The sequence below is a fragment of the Odocoileus virginianus genome, unplaced genomic scaffold (genome assembly GCF_023699985.2).
Source record: "Odocoileus virginianus isolate 20LAN1187 ecotype Illinois unplaced genomic scaffold, Ovbor_1.2 Unplaced_Contig_15, whole genome shotgun sequence".
Lineage (NCBI taxonomy): Eukaryota > Metazoa > Chordata > Mammalia > Artiodactyla > Cervidae > Odocoileus > Odocoileus virginianus.
The window spans coordinates 676,171-703,425 of record NW_027224332.1 but is presented as its reverse complement, the minus strand read 5'-3'; the positions used below and the strand labels follow the sequence as shown (position 1 = coordinate 703,425).

The 27,255-nt window shown below is 39.7% G+C and overlaps 1 protein-coding gene across 1 annotated transcript in view; it reads left to right on the top strand.

The window, feature by feature from the left end:
- Window positions 1–27,255, top strand: part of PLCE1 (phospholipase C epsilon 1) — a 353,620-nt gene that overhangs the window by 26,120 nt on the left and 300,245 nt on the right. The window contains exon 2 of the mRNA XM_070464116.1: window positions 10,553–12,109. Within this exon, the coding sequence (XP_070320217.1) occupies window positions 10,907–12,109 (1,203 nt within the window). The 5' untranslated portion in view covers window positions 10,553–10,906. The remainder of the gene's footprint in view (window positions 1–10,552; window positions 12,110–27,255) is intronic.

Below are 27,255 nucleotides of genomic sequence, written 5' to 3'. Positions count from 1 at the left end.
ATTTTTGTCATCATAGTTCAGAGAAAGGAGGTCAGGGGGATGTGGAACAGCAGACATTCGGTGGAGAAGAAAGACTCCACTGAAGACTGATTCATATCATGCAGAGTTTGGGTGTGATTATGTGCATACACCAACAACTGTGCACTCCATGTCCCTGTTGTAGGAAGAAGGGGAGGAGAGGGTTTTGCAGACATAATATTTTCTTTAATCTCTTTGCAGAGTGGACTTTGGAGAAGAGCAAGCCTAAGAAAACAACCTGGCATAGTTGTTTGTCATACACATGATACTCAGAAAGACTCTATGAAATCCTTTCTTTAAGTTAAGAAGCAAATAGAATTATTTGGTTACCAGCATTGATGATTACTCCAATGTTTCTTTTCCATGATGGTGAAATTCCTGAGCAGTTTTCACTTTCTGTGATTAGTTGAAATGTTCTCCTACAAGCTTGAAATGAACTCATGGTTATGCATTGTATTTTCTTTATCTTTCTTTACACTGCTCATCCTATGTGAATATGGGTAAAGTGATTGCTACCTCTTTGTAAAGTTCCACACCAGACCCCACTCCAGCAGAACTTTACTGATCCCCTGGTGCTTGGCCATCTTGCTTTCTTAACTCTGTAGAATATAATCAGTACTTAATAAATAATTGAGAGCCGTCTGATAGATTAGTTTTTGTTGTTGCTGTTAAGTCCCACCTCCTTCTAACACCTACAGTTAGAAAAGACAGTATGCTTGTATTTCATATTTTTCTAATTTTACTATTCTTTATGATACAAAGCACCCCTTCTGGTTTAAGAGCATAAAATTGGAAACATCATAGAAATTAGGGAATATAACTTCCCCTCCAATTCAGGAATTTTCTATATAGCTTCCTTGTACATTAGTCTGTTGTCTTAGATAAGTCATTCAAGTGCTTTGAGCCATATTCATAAAATGAGGGTGACAATAGTACTCACCTTTGTTAGCAACGTATCTGGATGCCAGTGACAGAAAACCTAAAATAGTGGTGTCTTAAGGTAGATAGCATATTATTTTCCTCTCTCCCACATCCAGGAACAGGCACAGTGACTTCTATCTTAATTATTTGCTATGCACAGCATCTAGTTTCATGTTCACCTTGCAGTCTAATATGGCTGCTCCAGCTCCAGCCATCATGCCTTCCTTGCCAGCAGAAAGGAGAAAGAGGAGAAAGAAAAGGGCATACTCTCTCTCTTCAAGGACACTGTCCACAAGTAACAAACCATTCTGCTTATATCTAATTAGCACTAACTTAGTCACCTTGCTGCATGTAGCTATAAGGGAGGCTGATAAAGAGATGGCCTTGTACTTGGCTGAAATTCAGAGTTTATATTACTGAGGGATATGGGAACAGATATGGAGGACAATTAGCAGTCTCTGCCACCCTACTGTTAATTTTATGAAATAAAAAATGATGAAATGAGATAATATGTACAGTGTGCTTCAGGCATGTGCTTCATGCCTGACATATAATACATGCTCAGCTAATATGTAAGTATTAGCCATTGTTTTTATGGCTAAACATTATAGGCAGTCATTCATTCACTGTATTATTTGTTCAACAGACATTGAATACCTACTGTGCTGAATACTATACCTCTCCTGTTTAAATCCTTCTATCAACAATCTGAAGGAGACTACTGTCCAAAATAGCTTATTTTTGATGGGATAACTCTAAAAGTTCCATAGCTTATTTATCAGAGTAAGTCAAAGCATGCTTCCCAAATAATTCAGTCTTACCCTTTGAAACCATAGAACAAGCCTGTTTCTTCCATTCAGTTTGTCAAATATATGAAGGTGGTTAATAAGCCTCACATTTGGTTTTCTGACCCTAAGCAGGCATTTTTGTTAGCTCATTTATTTAGTATGTGGTTGGCAAACTTTTTCTGTAAAGGGCTAGATGGTAACTATTTCCGGCTTCTCAGGTCACATGTCCTCTGTCACAATTTCTCAACTCTAGCATTGTAATGGGAAAGCAGCCTTAGACGTTTTATAAGTGAATGGCTATGGCTATGTTCCTATAAAATTTGTTGTTGTTGTTTAGTCTCTCAGTTCTGTCCAACCCTTGCAACTCCATGGACTGTAGCTCACTAGCCTCCCCTGTCCAGTGGATTTCCCAGGCAAGAATACTGGAGTGGGTTGCCGTTTCCTCTTCCAGGGAATCTTCCAGACCCAGGGATCAAACCCACGTTCCTGTGTCTCCTGTTTTGCCAGGTGGATTCTTTATCACTGAACCACTGGGGAAGGCAGTTTCTATAAAATATTATTTACAAAAACAGATAGTAGGCCAGATTTTGGCCTCATGCTGTGGTTTGCCAGCCCTGTGATTTAGCCCATGCTGCTGCTGCTGCTGCTAAGTTGCTTCAATCCATAGAAACTTATAAATAAGGTTATTTGTGACTGATATTCCCCTTGTCTGAAGCTGAAAACTTTCTTTGTGTCACTCCTGGTTTTTCTTATACATTTCATTTCTTTTTCTTGTCTTATTACTTTGGTTAAGATTTTCAGCACCCCTTGCATCTCCATAGCATTACTTGCTGGCCAATTATTTCCCCAGATATGTTATCCATCATTTCTAGCTTGGAAATGCTCTTTAACGAATCTTCTCTTGTTCTACCACACATTGTTTGACCTCCCCCAGGCTGACTCTACTCCAGTCATCTCACAAATCTGTCCACATTAAGAAAATAAGAATCCTTTTTCCATCCCTTTCTTCTTCAAACCTGTTAGACTTAGATTTTCCTTTGGTGGTGCTTCAGCTTTTCTTCACTGAGCAGTCTAATACTAACTATAACCTAATCCAACTTCCCTTAAAGACAATTTAGAGGAGGCATGTAGAAAATTAACATTTACTGATGGACCAGGCACTGCTGACATTTACAATATGTGTGTTTCATTTGAATGTTATAGACATGGTAAGTGCAAGTTGAGATAGGTCATATCACCAGCTGTGGTCATGCAGCTGAAATACAAGGAGTCATTCCCAGTTACAGAATAGAAATTCAAATCTGACTGGACTGGGGGATTTAAGTGTGTGCATCTGGCAAAAGTAATTCAAAACCATTCACAAATACAGCATAGTTGCTATACTTTGGTTGTCCTCTCTCATCAAGACATTTGTAAAGCAGAGAATAGCAAACATTTGTGCTGAACTTTTGGTTTTCAGAACATTTACTTCATAATTTTATAGAGTAGGTGATTTTATTTCAATTTTGCAGGAAAGGAAATCAAACCACAAAATGATTAAAATGTTTGCTGGAATTTCCAGCCACCTGCTTCTAGGAGAGTCCACAATTGCTCTTCTCAGAAAAGTTCATCGCACCTCTTTTCTAGCTACCTCCTTATTGTCTTTCAGACCTCAGCTCAGTCATCATCTTCTTCAGGAAACACTTTCTGCAGTCACCTCCACCTTGTGCCCACCATCTGATTTAGATGCTCTTTCTACATCTTAAACAAGATCATCACCCTCTTTGCACTGAACCTTAACTGATGTTGTATTAGCTTGTAAGGAAACCAAGGGCACATCCCTGCCTCATTTAACTTTGTACTCAATAAATATTTGTCAAGTAAAGGAATGCCCTGAGATGGAGCCAAGTCAGTGCTGCAGGGAGCACTGAGAAACTGATGTTTCTCAGTTCTGATTATACCTGGAGGCAAAACAGAAACCTCAACCTTCCAGAGACAAACAAAAGAGGATCCTCCCAGAAGCCATTGATCTCTGCAGCCAGGGAACATCAGAAATTCAAATCTATGGGGTTTCAGACTAGAAAGCAAAGAAAGCAGCCTAACTATGGTGAAGTGCACAGGTTCTAAAGTCAGTCTTCTTAGATTTGAATCCTGACTTCACTATTTTCCAGCTGTGTGATCTTTGGCAAGTGACTTAGCTTTTCTATGCTTGGGTTTTTGTCAAACGAGGATAATGATGGAACTTTGGTATATTAGTTATCTATGGCTGTGCCACAAATTACCCCCAAACTGAGTGACTCATAACAATAGACATTTATTATCTCACAGTTTCTGTGGGTCAGGAATTTGGAAGAGGCTCAGGTGAGTGCTTCTGTCTCAGGGTTGCTCATTAGGTGACAGTCAAGATGTCGATTGAGGTTCCTGTCATGTGGAACCTTGACTGAGGCTGATGGATCACCTTCCAAGATGGCTGACTCAAGTAGCTTCTGGCAGGAGGCCATAGTTCTTCCCACCAGCAACTCTCATTATGGGATAGTAATTGATTTCCCCCAGAGAAAGCAAGAGAGGAAGCCCCAGGGAGAAACGCCAGTGACTTTTATGACCTATTTTTAGAATGTACACTGTTACTTCCACCACATTCTCTATGCTAGAAGGCAGTCACTAAGGTGGCCCATGTTCAAAGAAAGGGGAATTAGGCTCCACCTTTTGAAAGGAGTATCATAGAATTTGTGGACATATTTTAAAACCACACACTATCTTATAGAGTTGAGTGAGAATTCCATGAGATAAGAATTATAAAGTGCTTAATAGGACTTAAGCAGCATCTACCTTGAATTACTTTCCTCATAGATTAGAAAGGACAAATGAACTCTCAGTCTGAAGGCTTTGACTTGAAAAATTACTCTATAAAATGGAGCGAAGATAACAGAATTAACTGATGCCATAAGCAATTAAAGTATTCAGTATAGTTCTTGGCATGAAAAGTTGTTCATGTTTTGAATTTTAAAAAGCGAGTAAAAACAGCATGTACAGTGTGATCTGGTGTTTGTGTGATTATATACATATATCTCTGTATGTTGATACTTAAGGGAGCATTCAATTTTTTTTTCCATTTATTTTTATTAGTTGGAGGCTAATTACTTTACAATATTGTGGTGGTTTTTGCCATACATTGACATGAATCAGCCATGGATTTACATGTGTTCCCCATCCCGATCCCCCCTCCCGCCTCCCTCTCCATCCCATCCCTCTGGGTCTTCCCAGTGCACCAGCCCTGAGCACTTGTCTCATGCATCCAACCTGGGCTGGTGATCTGTTTCACCCTTGATAGTATACTTGTTTCAATGCTGTTCTCTCTGAACATCCCACCCTTGCCTTCTCCCACAGAGTCTAAAAGTCTGTTCTGTACATCTGTGTCTCTTTTTCTGTTTTGCATATAGGGTTATCATTACCATCTTTTAAAATTCCATATATATGCATTAGTATACTGTATTGGTCTTTATCTTTCTGGCTTACTTCACTCTGTATAATGGGCTCCAGTTTCATCCATCTCATTAGAACTGATTCAAATGAATTATTTTTAATGGCTGAGTAATATTCCATAGTGTATATGTACCACAGCTTCCTTATCCATTCATCTGCTGATGGGCATCTAGGTTGCTTCCATGTCCTGGCTATTATAAACAGTGCTGCGATGAACATTGGGGTGCATGTGTCTCAGATCTGGTTTCCTCAGTGTGTATGCCCAGAAGTGGGATTGCTGGGTCATATGGCAGTTCTATTTCCAGTTTTTTAAGGAATCTCCACACTGTTCTCCATAGTGGCTGTACTAGTTCACATTCCCACCAACAGTGTAAGAGGGTTCCCTTTTCTCCACACCCTCTCCAGCATTTATTGCTTGTAGACTTTTGGATAGCAGCCATCCTGACTGGTGTGTAATGGTACCTCATTGAGGTTTTGATTTGCATTTCTCTGATAATGAGTAATGTTGAGCATCTTTTCATGTGTTTGTTAGCCATCTGTATGTCTTCTTTGGAGAAATATCTGTTTAGATCTTTGGCCCATTTTTTGATTGGGTCATTTATTTTTCTGGAATTGAGCTGCAGGAGTTGCTTGTATATTTTTGAGATTAATCCTTTGTCTGTTTCTTCATTTGCTATTATTTTCTCCCATTCTGAAGGCTGTCTTTTCACCTTTGCTTATAGTTTCCTTTGTTGTGCAAAAGCTTTTAAGTTTAATTAGGTCCCATTTGTTTATTTTTGCTTTTATTTCCAATATTCTGGGAGGTGGGTCATAGAGGATCTTGCTGTGATTTCTGCTGGAGAGTGTTTTGCCTATGTTCTCCTCTAGGAGTTTTATAGTTTTTGTTCTTACATTTAGATCTTTAATCCATTTTGAGTTTATTTTTGTGTATGGTGTTAGAAAGTGTTCTAGTTTCATTCTTTTACAAGTGGTTGACCAGTTTTCCCAGCACCACTTGTTAAAGAGGTTGTCTTTTTTTCCATTGTATATTCTTGCCTCCTTTGTCGAAGATAAGGTGTCCGTAGGTACGTGGATTTATCTCTGGGCTTTCTATTCTGTTCCATTGATCTATATTTCTGTCTTTGTGCCAGTACCATACTGTCTTGATGACTGTGGCTTTGTAGTAGAGCCTGAAGTCAGGCAGGTTGATTCCTCCAGTTCCATTCTTCTTTCTCAAGATTGCTTTGGCTATTCAAGGTTTTTTGTATTTCCATACAAATTGTGAAATTATTTGTTCTAGTTCTGTGAAGAATACCATTGGTAGCTTGATAGGGATTGCATTGAATCTATAGATTGCTTTGGGTAGTATAGCCATTTTGACAATATTGATTCTTCCAATCCATGAACACGGTATATTTCTCCATCTGTTTGTGTCCTCTTTGATTTCTTTCATCAGTGTTTTATAGTTTTCTATGTATAGGTCTTTTGTTTCCTTAGGTAGATATACTCCTAAGTTTTATTCTTTTTGTTGCAATGGTGAATGGTATTGTTTCCTTAATTTCTCTTTCTGTTTTCTCATTGTTAATGTATAGGATTAACAAGGGATTTCTGTGTGTTAATTTTATATCCTGCAACTTTACTATATTCATTGATTAGCTCTAGTAATTTTCTGGTAGAGTCTTTAGGGTTTTCTATGTAGAGGATCATGTCATCTGCAAACAGTGAGAGTTTCACTACTTCTTCTTTTCCTATCTGGATTCCTTTTATTTCTTTTTCTGCTCTGATTGCTGTGGCCAAAACTTCTAAAACTATGTTGAATAGTAGTGGTGAGAGTGGGCACCCTTGTCTTGTTCCTGATTTTAGGGGAAATGCTTTCAATTTTTCACCATTGAGGATAGTGTTTGCTGTAGGTTTGTCATATGTAACTTTTATTATGTTGAGGTATGTTCCATCTATTCCTTCTTTCTGGAGACTTTTTATCATAAATGGATGGTGAATTTTGTCAAAGGCTTTTTCTGCATCTATTGAGATAATCATATGGTTTTTATCTTTCAATTTGTTAATGTGGTGTATTACATTGATTGATTTATGGATATTAAAGAATCCTTGCATTCCTGGATAAAGCCCACTTGGTCATGATGTATGATCTTTTTAATATGTTGTTGGATTCTGTTTGCTAGAATTTTGTTAAGGATTTTTGCATCTATGTTCATCAGTGATATTGGCCTGTAGTTTTCTTTTTTTGTGGCATCTTTGTCTGGTTTTGGAATTAGGGTGATGGTGGCCTCATAGAATGAGTTTGGAAGTTTACCTTCTTCTGCAATTTTCTGGAAGAGTTTGAGTAAGATAGGTGTTAGCTCTTCTCTAAATTTTTGGTAGAATTCCACTGTGAAGCCATCTGGTCCTGGGCTTTTGTTTGCTGGAAGATTTCTGATTACAGTTTCGATTTCCTTGCTTGTGATGGGTCTGTTAAGATCTTTTATTTCTTCCTGGTTCAGTTTTGGAAAGTTGTACTTTTCTAGGAATTTGTCCATTTCTTCCAGGTTGTCCATTTTATTGGCATAGAGCTGCTGGTAGTAATCTCTTATCATCCTTTGTACTTCAGTGTTGTCTGTTGTGATCTCTCATAAGGGAGCATTCTAGAATGAGGTTCCTCATAGTATTAATCATGGTTATCTCTGGGTGGTAGAATTTGTGTTAAGGTAAACAAAAATTTGTGTTTTTATGCATTGTTTAAATTGTTTTACACTGAGCATAAATCTACAAAAATAAGGGTGGCATTTTCCAAAGAAAATAAAAAAGAAACTAAGTTGGAAAGAAGACATGAAAGGTGGAAAGGTTTAGCATGTTGAGCCAGGATTTTGCTTCTCTAAGTGGACTAGTTTATTCCCTGTGATGTATCTGATTGATAGGATATCCTCTGATCCTTCAAGTTTGTTGTGAAGACTTGTATGTGCTGGATCAGGTGAGAGTTTGTGACTGTGTTTTGCTTGAGGGGACATATATTAAGAGAAGAAGGGGAAAGTATGGAGAAGCAAGGAGAAGAGGGACATCTGTGTGGCAAAGAGCAAAGACAGAACAAATCTGGTGTTGACAGCAAACCCTGCATGCTCATAAGTTGTCTTGGGAAGAACAACTTTATCCATAAAAGAACAATATACTTGTGATGGGCACTCACTCTGTCAGCCCAGAGTGCCTTAAATATCTTCTATAATTGCACTTGCCACATTGAACTGAAATCTGTTCAGTTCTCCCTCCCTCTTAACAGACTTCCAAGCAGGTCCTGGCTATCTAGCTCATTACATTGGCTATCTAACTCCCAACATATAGCAGGGTTTAATAATCTGAAGAATAAAATAGCTTAAATTATTTTTTAAACTAGTGTCATTCACAATTGAAAATATTTATGCCTCCTAACATTCAACTGAGTAATTTATTCAAATGAAAGAGGGAATTAAAAATGTGTATATTTTATGGAAAAAATTGGAGAAACTGCCCAAAGATGCTTTTTGAAAGGTTTAAATCTATCATTTGTTTCCCATTTGTCACATCTGTTCTTTGTTCACCTTTTCCTTTTTTCTGCCTTTTTTTTTTTTTTAATTACTTGAAAAAAATTTCTAAGATTCTAATGTTTTTACTTACTTTCTGTATTTTTGGTTAAAGTGATTGCATTGGGGCTTATAGTATACATCTTAAGCTTATGACAACCTGACAATATTACTTTAAGTAATATTACTGGGCTTCCCTGATAGCTCAGTTGGTAAAGAATCCACCTGCAGTGCAGGAGACCCTGGTTTGATTCCTGGGTCAGGAAGATCCCCTGGAGAAGGGATAGGCTACCCACTCCAGTATTCTTGGGCTTCCCTGGTGGCTCAGCTGGTAAAGAATCTGCCTGTAATGTGGGAGACCTGGGTTCGATCTCTGGGTTGGGAAGATCCCCTGGAGAAGAGAAAGGCTACCCACTCCAGTATTCTGGCCTGAAGAATTCCATGGACTGTATAGTCCATGGGGTTGCAAAGAGTTGGACACAACTTTCACTTCACCCTAATTCATGTAGAAAATAGTCTTATATTAATATATTTCCATTTCTTCTCTTTTGACCTTTGTGCTGTTATTGTCATATATTTTACTTCTAGATTTGTTAGTAACTGTATAGTCATTGTTATTATGTTTGCTTTAAATGGTCAATTAGTTATTTAAAATGTAAGAAAAATTGTATTTATCTACATATTTAACATTTTTAATACTCTATTTCTTTTTGTAGATCCAGATTTCTATCAGATTTCTATCTCTTCTACCTAAAGGACTTTCTTTACCATTTCTTATTTTCGTGAGCCTTTTTCTTTTCCTTTCTTTTTGACTGCATGGCTTGTGGGATCTTAATTCCCCAACCAGGGATTGAACCCATGCCCCCTGCAGTGGAAAGATGGAGTCCTAATCATTGGACCTTCAGGAAAGTCCCTCTTTATCTTTCTTATATGTAAGTTCACCCTTGATGAATTCTTTCAGCTTTCGTATGTCTAAAAGTCTTTATTTCATTTTTTTTAAAATTTTTTTTACACTTTGCTTTATTTATTTATTTATTTTTTTCCACTTATTATTATTAGTTGGAGGCTAATTACTTTACATCATTACAGTAGTTTTTATCATACATTGAAATGAATTAGCCATGGATTTACATGTATTCCCCATCCAAGTCCCCCCTCCCACCTCCCTCTCCACCCCATCCCTCTGATGTATAGAACAGACTTGTGGCCTCTGTGGGAGAAGGCGAGGGTGGGATGTTTCAAGAGAACAGCATCGAAACATGTATATCTAGGGTGAAACAGATCACCAGGCCAGGTTGGATGCAATAAACTATTCTGCATTGTTCTTAATGAGAAGCCTGCTAGCGTCCCTATCTTTTTTCCACTCTACTCTATGTGTCTTCCTTCTCTAATTTCCTTGGCTTTATTGAAGTCTCAACTTCTCTTTAAATTAGACACACTGTTTGGTTTCATCTGAGCCCCTTCTCCCTCCCCAGTATCCGAAAAACTCAAAAGGCATAAGCTAGGGCATTTATAGAACTCACCTTATTTATTTATTCTTCTTTCTGGAATTACTATTCTATGTTGCCTGTTATTCAATATCTCAAAGCAATTATTTCATTATTTTTTCTGACTTTTTTCAGTTGTTTAAGGAAGAAGCATAAACCTGATCTCTGTTAATCTGTACTGGCTGGAAACAGAAGTTTGAAATATTGAATCAAAAAAATAAATACCTAAAACCAACTTCTTATTGCAAAACTTCTCCTCAAAATGGATTCACATTTTGCAGTAGCTTAGAATTATGAGGTCATTTTTAAAAATTTGTTTAGTGTTTGACATTATCTCTTTTTCTTACAGGATACATTCAACTGGATTTTTAAATCATTGTAAGCCAGTGATGGATCAGAAGTTACAGAATGCAATGCCGAATAAAAGTCTTCGAAAGAATTGCTTCAAAGAACCAAAAACAGAAAATTGATCTACTTCCTTAATACCTTGATCTAGAAAAACATACTGCACATGGTAGGAAGTGATAACTGGGAAAGTTTATTTGGGTCTTAATATACCTAAGTGATAGGAACTGTCACTTTGTTTCTCAGAGGGCTTATACACCTGGGGTTATGTTAAAAACCAGTAGTTTTATTAACATCTTGACATGATCACAAGAGAGGAGAAACAGAGGGCTAGCTGAAACCCTGCACCTTGGTCAAGATGACTTCTGAAGAAATGGCAGGTTCTGTTCTCAGACCTGTGAGTCAGAGAAAAGTGATCTCTGCTCAGTCAACTGTAGATGAAAGTAATGATAAGGTCTCAGACATCAATGTTCCAAAGTCTCATCCTGTCAGGCAGAGTGGGGAGACTTCTCATACCATCTCGCAACTGACCAAACTTACAGAAGAATCTTCTGGAAGCAACGTGCCCCAGATTTTCTCAGTAGCAAGGGAGAAAATAACCAGTGATGAGAACAGTAATGAAAATTGCTGGGAGAAAAGCATGCCAGATTCTGTGAAAAACCTTAACATTAACTGCAACAGCATATTGAAAAACCATCAGCATGGCCCTCCTCAGAGCCAGTTTTATGAAACGTGCAATTCTATCACAGAGGAAGGTCTGTGTTTGGAAACTGGAATCCCTTCTTCACTGGAAGGAAAGGTGTTCCCTGGAATTCAACTGGAAATAGACAGACCTCCCATGGGCATTAGTCCATTAGGAACTCAGTCAGCCATCATAGAGACAAGCAGGGCACACCCTGAAAGCAACATGGCAGTATTTCACTTGCATTACGAGGTTGACAGAAGAATGTCAGACAGTTTCTGTCCCCTATCAGATAACTTGATTTTGGATGATTGTGGAAACTGTGTACTACCTGCTGTTGGTGAGGAACAAGAGAAAAATTACATGGCATATACTTGCAAACTGATGGAATTGACAAGTAACTGTGACAATAAGAATAGGCAGCTGCGGTGTGATCATTGTGACCCCTTGAATGACAAATACTTGTGCTTTGAAGGCTCTTGCCCAAAGGCCGATGTGGTATGTTCAAGTGACAGCTTTTGCAGGGAGGATTTTACTGACAGTCCACCTGCCAAGACCTTTCTGAGCCATTTTGAGGACTTCCCTGATAATTGTGAAGATGTAGAAGAAGATTTGTTTAAAAATAAAAAGGAGCGGTCTGCTTGGTTAGTGAGGAGATTTTGCAAAAATGACAAGGAAGTTAAGAAATCTGTGTTTACTGGGACAAGGGCAATTGTGAGAACTTTGCCTTCTGGTCACATTGGACTGGAGGCTTTGAGTTATATTGATCAGAAGAAAAATGGCCTCTTATTGCCTCCTGGGAGAGTCATGGAACGGCTGTCAACAGTGGTGGTTAGGCAAGATGGTTCCCAAGGTCTGTCAGAAGCCCAGTGGTATCCGGTAAGAGTTAAAGTTTCTTTTAATCCATTTTTCAAAGTTGGTTTTTTAAAACTCCAAACCTCCATTGTCTTAATTCATGGGAAATGTTCAGTTCTGGCCGATGATTCTTAGGGGAAGCATTTATAGTTACTGGAAATTAGTAGACCTAATAGATAACTGGAATTGATAGCTGTCAAGACTGAGTTAATTCCACAGCAACATAAGTCACAAAATACACATAAATATGTGCTCAGAAAAATTAGGGAGAGTCCCTGATTACTGTATGCGGGCTTATAAAACAGAAACTCCTGGGAGTGGGAAAATGGTTCTGCCAACTGATTATTCAGCTCTATCCTTCAGAGATATGCCTGTCCCCTTCTGCCATGGAGTTCATCATTGTTTTTAGGTTGCAAAGCTTAAGAGAACTTAAATCTCATTTTCTTTTTTTTTTTCTTTTTATTTATTTATTTTTCATTTATTTTTATTAGTTGGAGGCTAATTACAATATTGTAGTGGTTTTTGCCATACACTGACATGAATCAGCCATGGACTTACATGTGTTCCCCATCCCGATCCTCCCCCCCCCACTTCCCTCCCCATCCCATCCCTCTGGGCCTTCCCAGTGCACCAGCCCTGAGCACTTGTCTCATGCATCCAACCTGGGCTGGTGATCTGTTTCACACTTGATAGTATACTTGTTTTAAATCTCATTTTCTCTGTTCAATTCCTCTAGCCAGTGCTTCCTGTTTCTTCCCTCTTAACCCTTTTTATGCCATGGCCCTCTTTGGTTATTTGGTGAAGTCTTTAGGTTGAGAAGAACCCTTTTAAATGCATCAAATGAAATACAAAGGATTATAAAGGACACAGATTATGTGGATAGACATATATCAAAATATTTTTGAAATTGTAATATAGCAGGGTACTTCTTTATTAACACACTAAATAATGGCAGCTGATGATGTGATAACTACCATAACTTCAAGGTAGTGAAGAATGTTAGTAGGGAATGGTTTACCTGGGACTTTGCCAGTTTTAGCAGTGCAAGTCCCATATTCTGGGAAGCCACTCAGTTTTGGACAAACCAAGTCAAGCTAATTAATTAGTTACCTTAATTATAAATACTATTTTAGAGTCTCTTCCATGACTATAATATATGGCAATATCTGTGATTTCTATAGGTGACAAAAATCACAGTTACTGCTAGTGTTACTGAAGTTTGTTGCTTACATTCATAATGGAAGGAAATGCTAAACTTCTGTTTGAGGTTAATAAAAGAATTTTTTCTCATCCAAATTTCTGGACTCTCTGAGTTCTATCCATAGTTCTCCCTCTTTAAGATTCCTGCTCTGGAAATGCACTCAATTAGCTGCGCACTCTTAGACCTGATCTTTGCATCAGAAGCCAGCACCATGTATTCTCTTGTTTTTTTGTTTTTTGTTTTTCTTCTGTGGCTAAGTAGCCCTATTTTCTTCAACTGATCTTAGTGGAGAAGCTGTTTCTATAACTTTTGCATTCCAGTTTTACACAATTCCTTAAAACCTGGCCCTGAAAATAAACCCAATCTAAAAGAACATCCTTTTATTGATCTATGACTAGTATATTTTTATTTTCATCATCATCAATTGTGGGAACTAATATTTATTGTGAATTTAAATATGCCAGTCACTGGACTGAATAACTTACACACTTCATTTCATGAAATCATCTCAACTACTTTCTGGTGTGGTCTGATTATTCACCCCATTGTATCATTAAGAAAACAGAGTCTAAAGGAAATTCTATACCTTCAGTTCAGTTCAGTGCAGTTGCTTAGTTGTGTCTGACTCTGTGCGACCCCATGGATTGCAGCATGCCAGGCTTCCCTATCCATCACCAACTCCTGGAGCTTGTTCAAACTCATGTCCATTGAGTCGGTGATGCCATACAACCATCTCATCCTCTGTCTTCCCCTTCTCCTCCCACCTTCAATCTTTCCCAGCATCAGGGTCTTTTCTAAAGAGTCAGTTCTTTGCATCATGTGGGAGTTTCAGCTTTAGCATCAGTCCTTTCAGTGAATATTCAGGACTGATTTCCTTTAGGATGGACTGGTTGGATCTCCTTGCAGTCCAAAGGAGAACTCTCGAGTCTTCTCCACTATCATAGTTCAAAAGCATCAATTCTTCAGCATTCGGTTTTCTTTATAGTCCAACTCTCACATCCATACATGACTACTGGAGAAACCATAGCTTTGACTAGACAGACCTTTGTTGGCAAAGTAATGTCTCTGATTTTTAATATGCTGTCTAGGTTGTTCATAGCTTTTCTTCCAAGGAGCAAGCATCTTTTAATTTCATGGCTGCAATCACCAACTGCAGTGATTTTGGAGCCCAAGAAAATAAAGTCAGCCACTGTTTCCCCATCTATTTGCCAGGGACTGGATGCCATGATCTTCATTTTTTGAATGTTGAGTTTTAAGCCAGCTTTTTCACTCTCCTCTTTCACTTTCATCAAGAGACTCTTTAGTTCCTCTTTGCTTTCTGCCATAAGGGTGGTGTCATCTGCATATCTGAAGTTATTGATATTTCTCCCGGCAGTGAACCTATGTGTAATGATGATGACAAACCCAGTGAAAACCAAATCATCTATCACTAGCATTCATGCCCACTAGAATTCAAAATGGAAAAATAGAGCTGTGCAGAAGAACAAGGGAGTTCAATATATACTGATCAAGAAAGATGTTCAAGAAAATAACAAATGAAAAAAATATAAAGCACAAGTTTCCAACCATCTTCTATTGAGGTATAATGTACACATCATTTTAAAGTATACAAATCCATGCTTTTTAGTACATTCACAAGGTGGTGCACCTATCACAACTATCTAGTTCCAAAATAATTTAACACCTCAAAAAGAAACTCTTGGGGCTTTCCTGATGGTTCAGTCATAAACAATCTGCCTGCCAATGAAGGAGACATGGGTTCAATCCCTGATCCAGGAAGATCCCACATATGGAGAGCAGCTAAGCCCATGCACTGCAATTATTGAGCCTGTGCCCTAGAGCCCAGGAACTGCAACTACTGAAGCCCCCACACCCTAGAGTCTGTGCTGCATAACAAGAGAAGCCACTGCAATGACAGGCCTGCATACCACAGCTACAGAGTAGCCCCTGCTGGCCACAATTAGAAAAAAAGCCCAAGCAGCAATGCAGAGCCAGCTCAGCAAAAAAGAAAAATAAATAAGTAAATAAATAAGAAACTCCTTAACCATTAGTGACCACTCTCTATTCCTCCCCTTCCCCTGGCAACCACTAATCTGCTTTTGGTCCCTGTGGATTTGCCAATTCTGGACATTTCCTACAAGATCTGACTTCTTGTGACTGGCTTCTTTCACTTAGCATCATGTTTTCCAGGTTCATCCATGTCATAACATATATCAGAACTGTATTCTTTTTTATGACTGAATAATATTCTACTATATGGATGTACCAGATTTACTCATCCATTCATCAGCTAAAGGACAAAAATGGGTTGTTTCCACTTTGGGGCTGTTATCAATAATGCTGCTATGAATGTTCCTGGACAAGTTTTAGAGTGAACATATGTTTTCATTCCTCCTGGTAAGATACGAGTGGGATTATTGGGTCATATGGTAACGCCATGTTTAACATCTTCAGGAAGGAACAAAATGTTTTCCAAAACCACTGGTCCATTTTATATTCTCACCAGTAATACATGAGAATTTCAATGTCTCCACATCCTCAACAACACTTGTTACTATTCATTTCATTTATGAAAGCTATCTTATGTTGGTGTGACCTGGTAATTCATTGTGGATTCAGTATGCATTTCCTTAATAACTAGTGATGTTGAAAAGTTTTCCATTTCCTTGTTGGCCATTTATATATCATCTTTGGAGAAATATCAATTCAAATCCTTTCCCCATTTAAACAAATGGGTTTTTTTTTTTTTGCCTATTTATTGTTGCATTGCAAGGCTTCTTCATATATTCTTACCAGATATGTGATTTGCAGATATACTCTGTTGATGGGCTTTCACCTTTTTGATACTGTGCACTGATGCTCAGAACACTTTAATTCTAATGAAGTAAACAGTTTATCTACTTTTTTCCCTTTGGTAGCTTGTGCTTTTAGTGTCATATGTAAGAAATGATTTCCTAATTCATGAAGACTTACGCCTATGTTTCCTTCCCATATTTTAATAGTCTTTGCTGTTGTTGCTGTTTAGTCATTGTGTCTGACTCTTGGTGACCCCATGGACTGCAGCACACCAGGCTTCCCTGTCCTTCGCTCCCTCTCCCAGAGTTTGCTCAAACTCATGCCCATTGAGTCAGTGATGCCATCCAACCATGTCATCCTCTGTCATCCCCTTCTCCTACCCTCAATCTTTTCCAGCATCAGGGTCTTTTCCAATGAGTCAGCTCTTTGCATCAGGTGGCCAAAGTATTGGAGCTTTAGCTTCAGCATCAGTCCTTTCAGTGAATATTCAGGGTTGATTTCCTTTAGCATTGACTGGTTTGATCTTCTTGCTTTCCAGGGGACTCTCAAGAGTACTCCAGCACCACAGTTCAAAAGCATCAATTCTTTGGCGTTCAGACTTCTTTATGTTCCAACTCTCACATCCGTACATGACTACTGGAAAAACCATAGCTTTGACTGTATGAACCTTTGTTGGCAAAGTGACGTCTCTGCTTTTTAATGCAAAGTCTAGGTTTGTCATAGCTTTTCTTCTAAGGAGGCAAGTGTCTTTTAATTTCATGGCTGTAGTCACTGTCCACAGTGATTTTGAAACCCAAGAAAATAAAATCTGCCATTGTTTCCACTTTGATTTCCCCATTATTTGCCATGAAGTGATGGGACCAGATGCCATGATCTTAGTTTTTTGAATGTTGAGTTTTAAGCCAGCTTTTTCATTCTCCTCTTTACCCTCATCAAGAGGCTCTTTAGTTCCTCTTCACTTTCTGCCATTAGAGTGGTATCATCTGCATATCTGAGGTTGTTGATATTTCTCCCATAGTCTTGATTCCAGCTTGTGATTCATCCAGCCCGGCATTTCACGTGATGTACTCTGCATAGAAGTTAAACAAGCATAGTGACAGTATACAGCTTTGATGTACTCCTTTCCGAAATTTAACCAGTCTGTTGTTCCATGTCCAGTTCTAACTGTTGCTTCTTGACCTGCATACAGTTTTCTCAGGAGGCAGGCAAGGTGGTCTGGTATTCCATCTCTTTAAGAATTTTCCAGTTTGTTGTGATCCACACAGTCAATGGAGCAGAAGTAGATGATTTCCTGCAATTGTCTTGCTTTTTCTATGATCCAATGGATGTTGGCAATTTGATCTCTGGTTCCTCTGCCTTTTCTAAATCCAGCTTGTACATCTGGAAGTTCTCAGTTCACGTACTGTTGAAGCCTAGCTTGAAGGATTTTGAGCATTTCTTTGCTACCATGTGAAATGAGCACGGTTGTATGGTAGTTTGAACATTCTTTGGCATTGCCTTTCTTTGGGATTGGGATGAAAACTGATGTTTTCCAGTCCTGTGGCAATTGCTGGGTTTTCCAAGTTTGCTGGCATATTGATTGCAGCACATTAACAGCACTATTTTTTAGGATTTGAACTAGCTCAGCGGGAATTCCATCACCTCCACTAGGTTTGTTTGTAGTAATGCTTCCTAAGGCCCACTTTACTTCACACTCCAAGGTGTCCAGCTGTAGGTGAGTGACCACACCATCGTGGTTATCCTGGTCACTCAGACCTTTTTTTATATAGTTCTTCCATGTGTTCTTGCCTCCTTTTCTTAGTATCTCCTGCTTGTGTTATGTCCTTGCCATTTCTGTCCTTTATTGTGCCCATCTTTGCATGAAATGTTCCCTTGATTACTCTGATTTTCTTGAAGAGATCTCTAGTCTTTCCCATTATATTGTTTTCCTCTATTTGCATTGTTCACTTAAGAAGACTTTCTTATCTCTCCTTGCTATTCTTTGGAACTCTGCATTCAGATTGGGTGTATCTTTCCCTTTCTTCTTTGCCTTTCACTTCTCTTCTTTTCTCAGCTATTTGTAAGGCCTCCTCAGACAACCATTTTGACTTCTTGCATTTCTTTTTCTCTGGGATGTTTTTGGTCACCACCTCCTGTACAATGTTACAAACCTCTGTCTGTAGTTCTTCAGGCACTGTGTCTATCAGATCTAATCTCTTGAATCTCTTTGTCACTTCCATGGTATAATTATGAGGGTTTTGATTTAGGTCACATCTGAGTGGCCTACTGGCTTTCCCTACTTTCTTCAATATAAGTCTGAATTTGGCAATAAGGAGCTCATGATCTGAGCCACAGTCAGCTCCGGGTCTTGTTTTTGCTGACTGTAGAGAGCATCTCCATCTTCAGCCACAAAGAATATAATCAGTCTGATTTTGGTGGACCATCTGGTGACCTCCATGTGTAGAGTCGTGTCTTGTGTTGCTGGCAGAGGATGTTTGCTATGACCAGTGTGGTCTCTTGGCAAAGCTCTGTTAGCCTTTTCCCTGCTTCATTTTGTACTCCAAGGCCAAACTTGCCTGTTACTCCAGGTATCTCTTGACTTCCTACTTTTGCATTCCAGTCCCCTATGATGAAAAGGACATTTTTTTTTTTTTTTTTGGTGTTAGTTCTAGAAGGTCTTGTAGGTCTTCATAGAACTGTTCAACTTCATTTTCCTCGTCATTAGTGGCTGAGACATAGACTTGGGTTACTGTGATGTTTAATGGTTTTCTTTGGAAATGAACCGAGATCATTCTGTCACATTTGAGATTGCTCCCAAGTACTGCATTTTGGACTCTTTTGTTGACTATGAGGGCTACTCCATTTCTTCTAAGGGATTCTTGCCCATAGTCTTAATGTCTTACTTTCAGATCTTTGATCCATTTTCAGTCTATGTTTCTACGTGGTGTGTGAGTCAGGGGTCAAAATTCATTGGTTTGCTTGTGGATACCTTCTTGCTCCAGCAGCATGTGTTGAAAAGACTAGTATTTCCCCACCAGATTTTTTCAGCACTCTGTTTGGTTGATAATCAGTTAACTATTAATGTGAGGGCTTATTTGTGGACTCTCAGTTATTTTCCACTGATTCCTATAGTATCCACATGCCAGTACCACCTAGTCTTGATTACTGTGGCTTTGTAGCAAGTGTTGAAATTGGGAAATGTGAGTCCTCTAACACTATTCTTCTCTTTCAAGGCTGTCTTGGCACACTTCCCTACAAAGGTTAGGATAACCTTGTCAGTTTTTTCAGAGAAGGATTCTGATAGGGACTGCGTTGAACCTAGTTTGCTGTGGGTGGTATTCAGTTCACTTCGGTTGCTCAGTTGTGTCTGACTCTTTGCGACCCCATGGATTTCAGCACGCCAGCCTTCTCTCTGTTCATCAGCAACTCCCAGAGTTTACTCAAACTCATGTCAATTGAATTGGTCATGCCACCCAAAACTCTCATCCTCTATCATCCCCTTCTCCTCCAAACTTCAATCTTTTACAGAATCAGGATCTTTTCAAATGAGTTAGTTCTTTGTATCAGGTGGCCAAAGTACTGGAGTTTCAGCTTCAACAACAGTCCTTCCAGTGAACACTCAGGACTGATCTCCTTTAGGATGGACTGGTTGGATCTCCTTGCAGTCCAAGGGACTCTCAAGAGTTTTCTCCAACACCACAATTCAAAAGCATAATTTTTTGGCACTCAGCTTTCTTTATATTCCAACTCTCACATCCATACATGACTACTGGAAAAACCATAGTTTTGACTAGAGGGAACTTTGTTGACAAAGTAATGTCTCTGCTTTTTAATATGCTGTTCAGGTTGGTCATAACTTTTCTTCCAAGAGCAAGCGTCTTTTAATTTCATGGCTGCAATCACCATCTGCAGTGATTTTGGAGCCCCCCAAAATAAAATCTTTCACTGTTTCCATTGTTTCCCCATCTATTTGCCATGAAGTGATGGGACCAGATGCCATGATCTTAGTTTTCTGAATGTTGAGTTTTAAGCCAACTTTTTTCACTCTCCTCTTTCACTTTCATCAAGAGGCTCTTTAGTTCTTCTTTGCTTTCTGCCATAAGTGGGGTGTCATCTACCTATCTGAAGTTATGGATATTTCTCAGGGCAGTCTTGATTCCAGCTTGTGCTTCATCCAGCCCAGCATTTTGCATGATGTACTCTGCATATAAGTTAAATAAGCAGAGTGACAATATACAGTCTTGATGTACTCCTTTCCCAATTTGGAACCAGTCCATTGTTCCATGTCCAGTTCTAACTGTTGCTTCAGAGTCTCAAGGAAATTCTGTACCTAACCAAAACTTACTAAGCTAGTAATTGGTATACCTAGGATTGCAATCCAGGCAATTAACACTCTTAGTTTCTCAAGATCTAGAAAAATATAAAATTTGATTAAGCTTTTAAAGTAACAAAATAATTTTGTTCTTTTCTGTGTCTGTTGATTTGAGTGGCTCCACTCACTGATGCATATGATATCTCACATATGCATCAGAGTTGTGTGTTCAATAGAGTGGCTCTAACCCTGCTTATGTTTTAGAATCAGTGTCCAGGCTCCACCCCAGACTCTCTGAAGCAGAACCACTGGGGTAGGGCACAGCATCAATATTTTTTCCAAGTTTTCTCCAGCTTGTTCTATGATTCTATGGAGTTGAGAACCACTGACCAGGAGCTTAAACTGAGCTTTTTGTGTTTTGGTCAGGACATTTCAGGAATATTTGCTCTTCCCTAAATTCCCTGGTGACTCAGTGACAAAGAACTCACCTGCCAAATGCAGGAGACGCAGGTTCAATCCTTGGGTCAGGAAAATCCCCTAGAGAAGGAAATGGCAATCCACTCCAGTATTCTTGCCTGGGAAATCCCATGGACAGAAGAGCTTGGCGGGCATGGGGTAGCAACAGAGTCGGACACGACTTAGCGACTGAACAACAACAAACTCCTTGACCTGGCTTCAGCTCTCAGGAGTGTCAGGGCTGTCCTGGGGGCCTGCCTGAACAATGCCAGCCTGGAGGCCCTTCTGTTTGTACATTTAAAGGGCAGCAAGTGTCAGGGAATTTGGTTTTGAATCTTCACCTGGTTCCTCAAGAAACCTGAATCAGGAAGTGGTGTCAAGTACCCACATGCTCACCAGTGATTCTGGGGGATTTTGTCCACACAAAAGAAAATAGCTTGTCCCAGGCACATGTATCCTGCCAGCACCATAGTGACTTGTCCACTGCTTGCCATAAAACCGCTGCTGAGGGCAGCATGTTGTCTCACTAAAATAATGCATTGCTTTTAAAATCCATGTACACTTGAAATTGAACATTAAGAACACAACAGAAATTTAAATACAGCAAAGTAAATGGAGGTAGATTACTTGAAACCATTATCAGAGTCCCCTGGACACTTATATAAGCGTGAGAGTCATGAATGGGTTATCAGTTTCAGAATACTCTTTGGGATTCCTGTACTCATTCCTCCTGTTTCTGGAGCCCTGCCACTTCTTCTGAGAATGTTCACTGGTCCCTAGCTCAAACCTGTCCCTTTCTGTCCATCCCAGAGGCCTTGGGATGGGTAATTTCCAATGAAAAAACCCAAAAAGATGATGCAAATCATCTCTTCCCTGCTTCTTAGTCTCTGGAGGCTGGGAGAGGCTGCCATGCCTCCTGCAGAGTAAACCTCAGGAACTTCTCTCTCCTTCTCTCTCTCTGGGCTTCCAGGAGGCTGTGGGCATTTTTATTAACCCTTAAGCTGAAGCTGGGGGATGGACTGGTTGTCTTCCTGGTCTTTCTTTTTTTGGAGTTAATTTACAATGTTGTATTAATTTCTGGTGCACAGCAAAGTGATCACTATATATTATTTTCATATTCTTTTCCATTATAGTTTATTTTAAGATATTGAATATAGTTCCCTGTGCTATACAGTAAGACCTTATTGCTTGTCCTCCTGTCATCTCATAAGGGTGATTTCTGAAAGGGAGAGCCTTTTCTGAACATTCAAACATGGCCGGGATGAATCAATATTTTCTAAAATATGGTATTGTCTCTGCGTTTCCTTTTTTAGAGTCTAAGCTAAAGAAATCCTTATCCTTGCAGTGTTTAAGAACACATGGATAAATAAATCTCAGCCCCTTTCTGTAAATTGCTTTCTCCACCTAAAAAGATACAGACTCCCACGGTTGTGCTCTTGTTCCTGTTCATTGATTATTTTACATACTGGCTCTCCAGTCAGATTCTAAGTTTACTAAGGGAAAGAAGGGGCCTTGTCTTTTTGTTATACTCTACATAATGTAAGCACGATGCCAAGTATTAAGAAAACAGGACAACACCATGCTTAGAAACATGGTCTCTGGAGTCAGTTGGCCTGAATTGAAATTGTGACTTTGACTTCATCACCTGCTGGCTCTGTGACCTTGGAGAAGTTGTTTAGTCTCCTTGTCCCTAGATATCTTATAGGTAAACTGGGAATAATGATTCTTGAGGGGTTAAATGAAATGCCAGCAGGGAGAATTACTCTCCTCACCTGGGACCGTTTATCTCTTGCTTGCTGTGAACTGTCCCCACCTCCTTCCACTCCTTGGTGCTTCTCACACAGGGGTGTTTACAATGGTGCATTTGAATGTATGTTCCTTGATGGATGATGTAGTAGCTTCCATAGTCCTTCCTAAGCATTTAGAGAACGTGTTATTTATCTAATTACTACCTCTGCCAACATTAGAATTTTTTTCTTGTATGCCTTCATCAAAATGACCCAATTAGTTTATGTTTGCACAGCTGTGGAGAGAAGAATGGATTTGAATGGGAGACGTTAGTGAGGATTAATGCTTGCTGACTGACTAACCATGATGGTATCCTCCTCCTCCTTCTGCCTGTTAAAAAATTAAAACCTACCCCTTATCCAGTTACACCTCCCCTCGCCTGCTCCCAATTTATTGAGAGCAGATGACATATTTTAGCAAGTTGCAAAAGTCTTCAGGTTAAAAGTTGATAAAGGGTACTTTTCCTTTAAAAAAAAATACTCTCCTTGCCCAAATTTTGGGGACTTTAAGTACCTAAAGTTATCCTGAATATGAAGTACAAGAAGTTCCTGCTTCTGCTGGAGTCACTCATGTAACTCTATGCATGCACTGGATGATGGAACACAGAGACAGCAGGGGGCAGGGCAGACAGCCCACCAGGTCCTGTCTTATTGCCTCATTTATCTCCCTGCCTTGATCCCCAAGAGGACTTACTGTGCAAGAATATGTACAGCAAAATAGAAGAAAGTCAAGTTTTATTATTTAGAATTGGACTCTAAAACTAAATTTAAAACCAGCTTCTACATTGCTAGTTCCTATCCTACTTTTTTTCCTTCTAAAATGTGTCTTTCTTCTTCATGTTTTATTTTACTCTCCAGAGAAAATTTAACTTAAGAGGCAGTGAAGAATATTTGAGTGTTTAACATAAATATCTTTGTCAGTATACATGTCTTGGATTCTTTATTTTCTCTATTATGTGTAAAGGGACCAACAAGTACTAAATTCATCTTCTAAGTTGTAGCTGTTATAGATGATCAAATATCCATTGAGCCCTGCTGTCCAGTGTTGTAATAGATGGCAGTTGAAATAGCAACATGTCTTGTTTTCTTGTCTGGAAATTTGGTCTCTCTGCAACTTGGATACAGTTTGGATCTTGAAATAATTAGAATTTCACAGGGTGCACAGGGTAAACTGAAAAGCTGTGCTTGGGAACATGCCAGACCTCCTCTTCTATTACGAAAGGTTATGTTGAGGTCATGACATGGGTATAGGACAGTACCGGCCCCTTCCTGCTGAACAGGGTGAAAGGGATCCAGCTCTCGGCCAAGCCCTGTGCAGTTTAGTCCCGTCTAGAGCATCAGTGGAAAATGTGACGGGCTGTCAGAGGCCAGCGCTGTGATGGTAGGACAACTCTCTCAGTAGCTGCTTTGGGACAGTTTAGATGAAGTTACTTTCACATTACTGTAGTTCCACCAGCTCTTTGGCTAGGATTTGACCCCTTCCCCCACCCCACCCCACCCCACCCCCCAAAACAAAAGAGGAAAAGGAAAAGACTAACACTGACCCTGGACCCTAGTTTAAGGTGAATGTATTCATGGCCATTGTTATTCTTATGCTAGCTTTGGAACATGATCAGATTAGGATTTTTTTTTTTTTTTTTCCATTTTCTGCAGATGTTCTGCTTAGTAAGAATTAACAGCTGTAGAGGCCTGGACCATCCCTGGAAATGGGTTCTGGTTAAGATGAGGCCTAAAAAGAATCAGAATCCATAGGCAAAGATAGAGCATTAGATGGAGGCTGGATCTAACCCACGCTGTGCATTTTTACACAGGAGAAACTCAGGCTTCCCATAGAATGACTTCCCTATTGTCATGAGTGGTGAAGTGGCCCTCTCCCCCCATCCCTTCCCTAGATGCTGACTCAAGTACAACAGGCCTCTCAGGGCTAAAGGCCTCCTAGAATGATGCAGATTCAACATCCAAGGATTGAAGCATCATTAGCAACGGGGGCAGAGTGTTGGGGACAGAGACATTCCCAGACCCTCCATGACTAGACTAACTCAGGGCTCAGGCAAAGCCCTGCCTGAAAAGCTGTCCCCAGACAATGGTACTGGGGTCATTTTCTGACCCTAAAGGGCCCCATCCAGTAGTTTTTGTCCTTGTAGCTGGCCTGGATACATTCAGAGCCTCAGCTTAAACATGGGGTTACAGAACTTAGTTGTCAAAACCGCAACCGCTTCCCTCTCATTTAGGTCATCACCCCTTAAACCCTCAGAAAGAACTCAGCAACACAAAGACACAATGATTTTTAAGGAGAGCCCATACTTTGAAACCCAATGGCAGATCTCCTTAGAAGAAGAAATGCTTTGACTTTTTTTTTCTTTTCAAAATAGTTTTATTGAGATGCAATTCTCATATGTTACAGTTTACCTGTTTACAGTGTATAATCCAGTCATTTGGAGCATATTCACAAATGTGTGCAAACATCTCCACAATTTTAGAACATTTTTATCACCTTATAAAGAAACCCTGTACCCATTAGCTGTCATCCTCCATTCTCTCCGCCCCTCTACCCCTCCCTTAGCCCTAAGCATCCACTAAGCTACTTTTCATGTCCATGTTGTTGTTGTTGCTCAGTCACCTAGTCGTGCGTAACTCTTTGTGACCCCATGAATTGTAGCACACCAGGCCTTCCTGTCCCTCACCGTCTCCTGGAGTTTGCCCAAGTTCATGTTCATTGCATCAGTGATGCCATCCAGCCATCTCATCCTCTGACACCCTCTTCTCCTTCTGCCCTTGATCTTTCCCAAGCATCAGGGACTTTTCCAATGAGTCATCTGTTCACATCAGATGACCAAAATACTGGAGCTTCAGCTTCAGCATCAGTCCTTCCAGTGAATATTCAGGGTTGATCTCCTTTAAGATTGACTGGTTTGATCTCCTTGCTGTCCAAGGGACTCTCAAGAGTCTTCTCCAGCACCACAGTTTGAAGGCATCAATTCTTTGGCATTCTGCCTTCTTTATGGTCCAGCTCTCACAACCATATGTGACCACTGGGAAGACCATAGCCTTGACCTTTGTTGGCAGAGTAATGTCTCTGCTTTTCAACACACTGTCTAGGTTTGTCATCGCTTTCCTGCCAAGAAGCAATTGTCTTCTGATTTCATGGCTGCAGTCACTGTCTGCAGTGATTTTGGAGCCCAAGAAGAGGAAATCTGTCACTACTTCCACCTTTTCCCCTTCTATTTGCCATGCAGTAATGGGGCTGGATGCCATGATCTTAGTTTTTTTTTTTTTTTAATATTTAGTCCATAATCCAGCTCTTGCACTCTCCTCCTTCACCCTCATCAAGAGGCTCTTTAGTTCCTCTTCTCTTTCTGCCATTAGAGTGGTATCATCTGCATCTGAGGTTGTTGATGTTTCTCCCACCTATCTTGATTCCAGCTTGTAACTCATCCAGCCCAGCATTTCTCATGATGTGCTCAGTGTATAGGTTAAACAAACAGGGTGACAGCAGACAGCCCTGTCATACTCCTTTCTCAATCTTGAACCAATCAGTTGTTCCATACAGGGTTCTAACTGTTGCTTCTTGACCTGCATACAGGTTTCTCAGGAGACAGGTAAGATGGTCTGGTATTCCCATCTCCCTGAGAGCTTTCCACAGTTTGTTGTGATCTACACAAAGGCTTTAGCGTAATTGATGAAACAGACATAGATATTTTCCTGAAATTCCCTTGCTTTCTCTATAATCCAGTGAATGTTGGCAATTTGATCTCTGGTTCCTCTTCCTTTTCTAAACCCAGCTTGGACATCTGGAAGTTCTTGGTTCACATAATGCTGAAGCCTAGCATGCAAGATTTTAAGCATGGGAGATGAGTGCAATTGTCCAATGGTTAGCACATTCTTTGGTACTACCCTTCTTGGGAATTGGGATGAGGATTGACCTTTTCCAGTCCTGTGGCCACTGCTGGGTCTTCCAGATTTGCTGACATAATGAATGCAAAACCTTGATGGCATCATCCTTTAGGGATTTGAATAGTTCTGCTGGAATTTCATTGCATCCACTAGCTTTATTAACAGCAGTGCTTCTTAAGGCACACTTGACTTTGCATTCCACAGTGTCTGGCTCGGGGTGACTAATCACACGATAGTAGTAATTGAGTTCATTAAGACCTTTTTTGTACAGTTCTTCATATATTCTTTCCATCTCTTCTTAATCTCTTTGGCATCTACTAGATACCTACCATTTTTATCTTTTATTGTGCCCATTTGGGGACAGAATGCTTCCTTGATGTTTCCAATTTCCCTGAAGAGATCTCTAGTCTTTCCCCTTTTATTGTTTTCTTCTATTATTAAACACTGTTCATTGAAGAAGGCCTTCTTGTCTCTTCTAGCTATTCTTTGAAACTCTGTGTTTAATTGGATGTACCTTTCCCTCTCTCCCTTGCTTTTCACTTTTCTTCATTCTTCCACTGTTCATAAAGCCTCCTCAGATAACCACTTTGCCTTCTTGTTTTTCTTTTTCTTTGGGATGGTTTTGTTCACTGCCTCCTGTACAATATTACAGAACCTCTGTCCATAGTTCTTCAGGCACACTGTTATCTAGATCTAGTCCCTTGAATCTATTTGTTACCTCTACTGTGAATTCATATGGGATTTG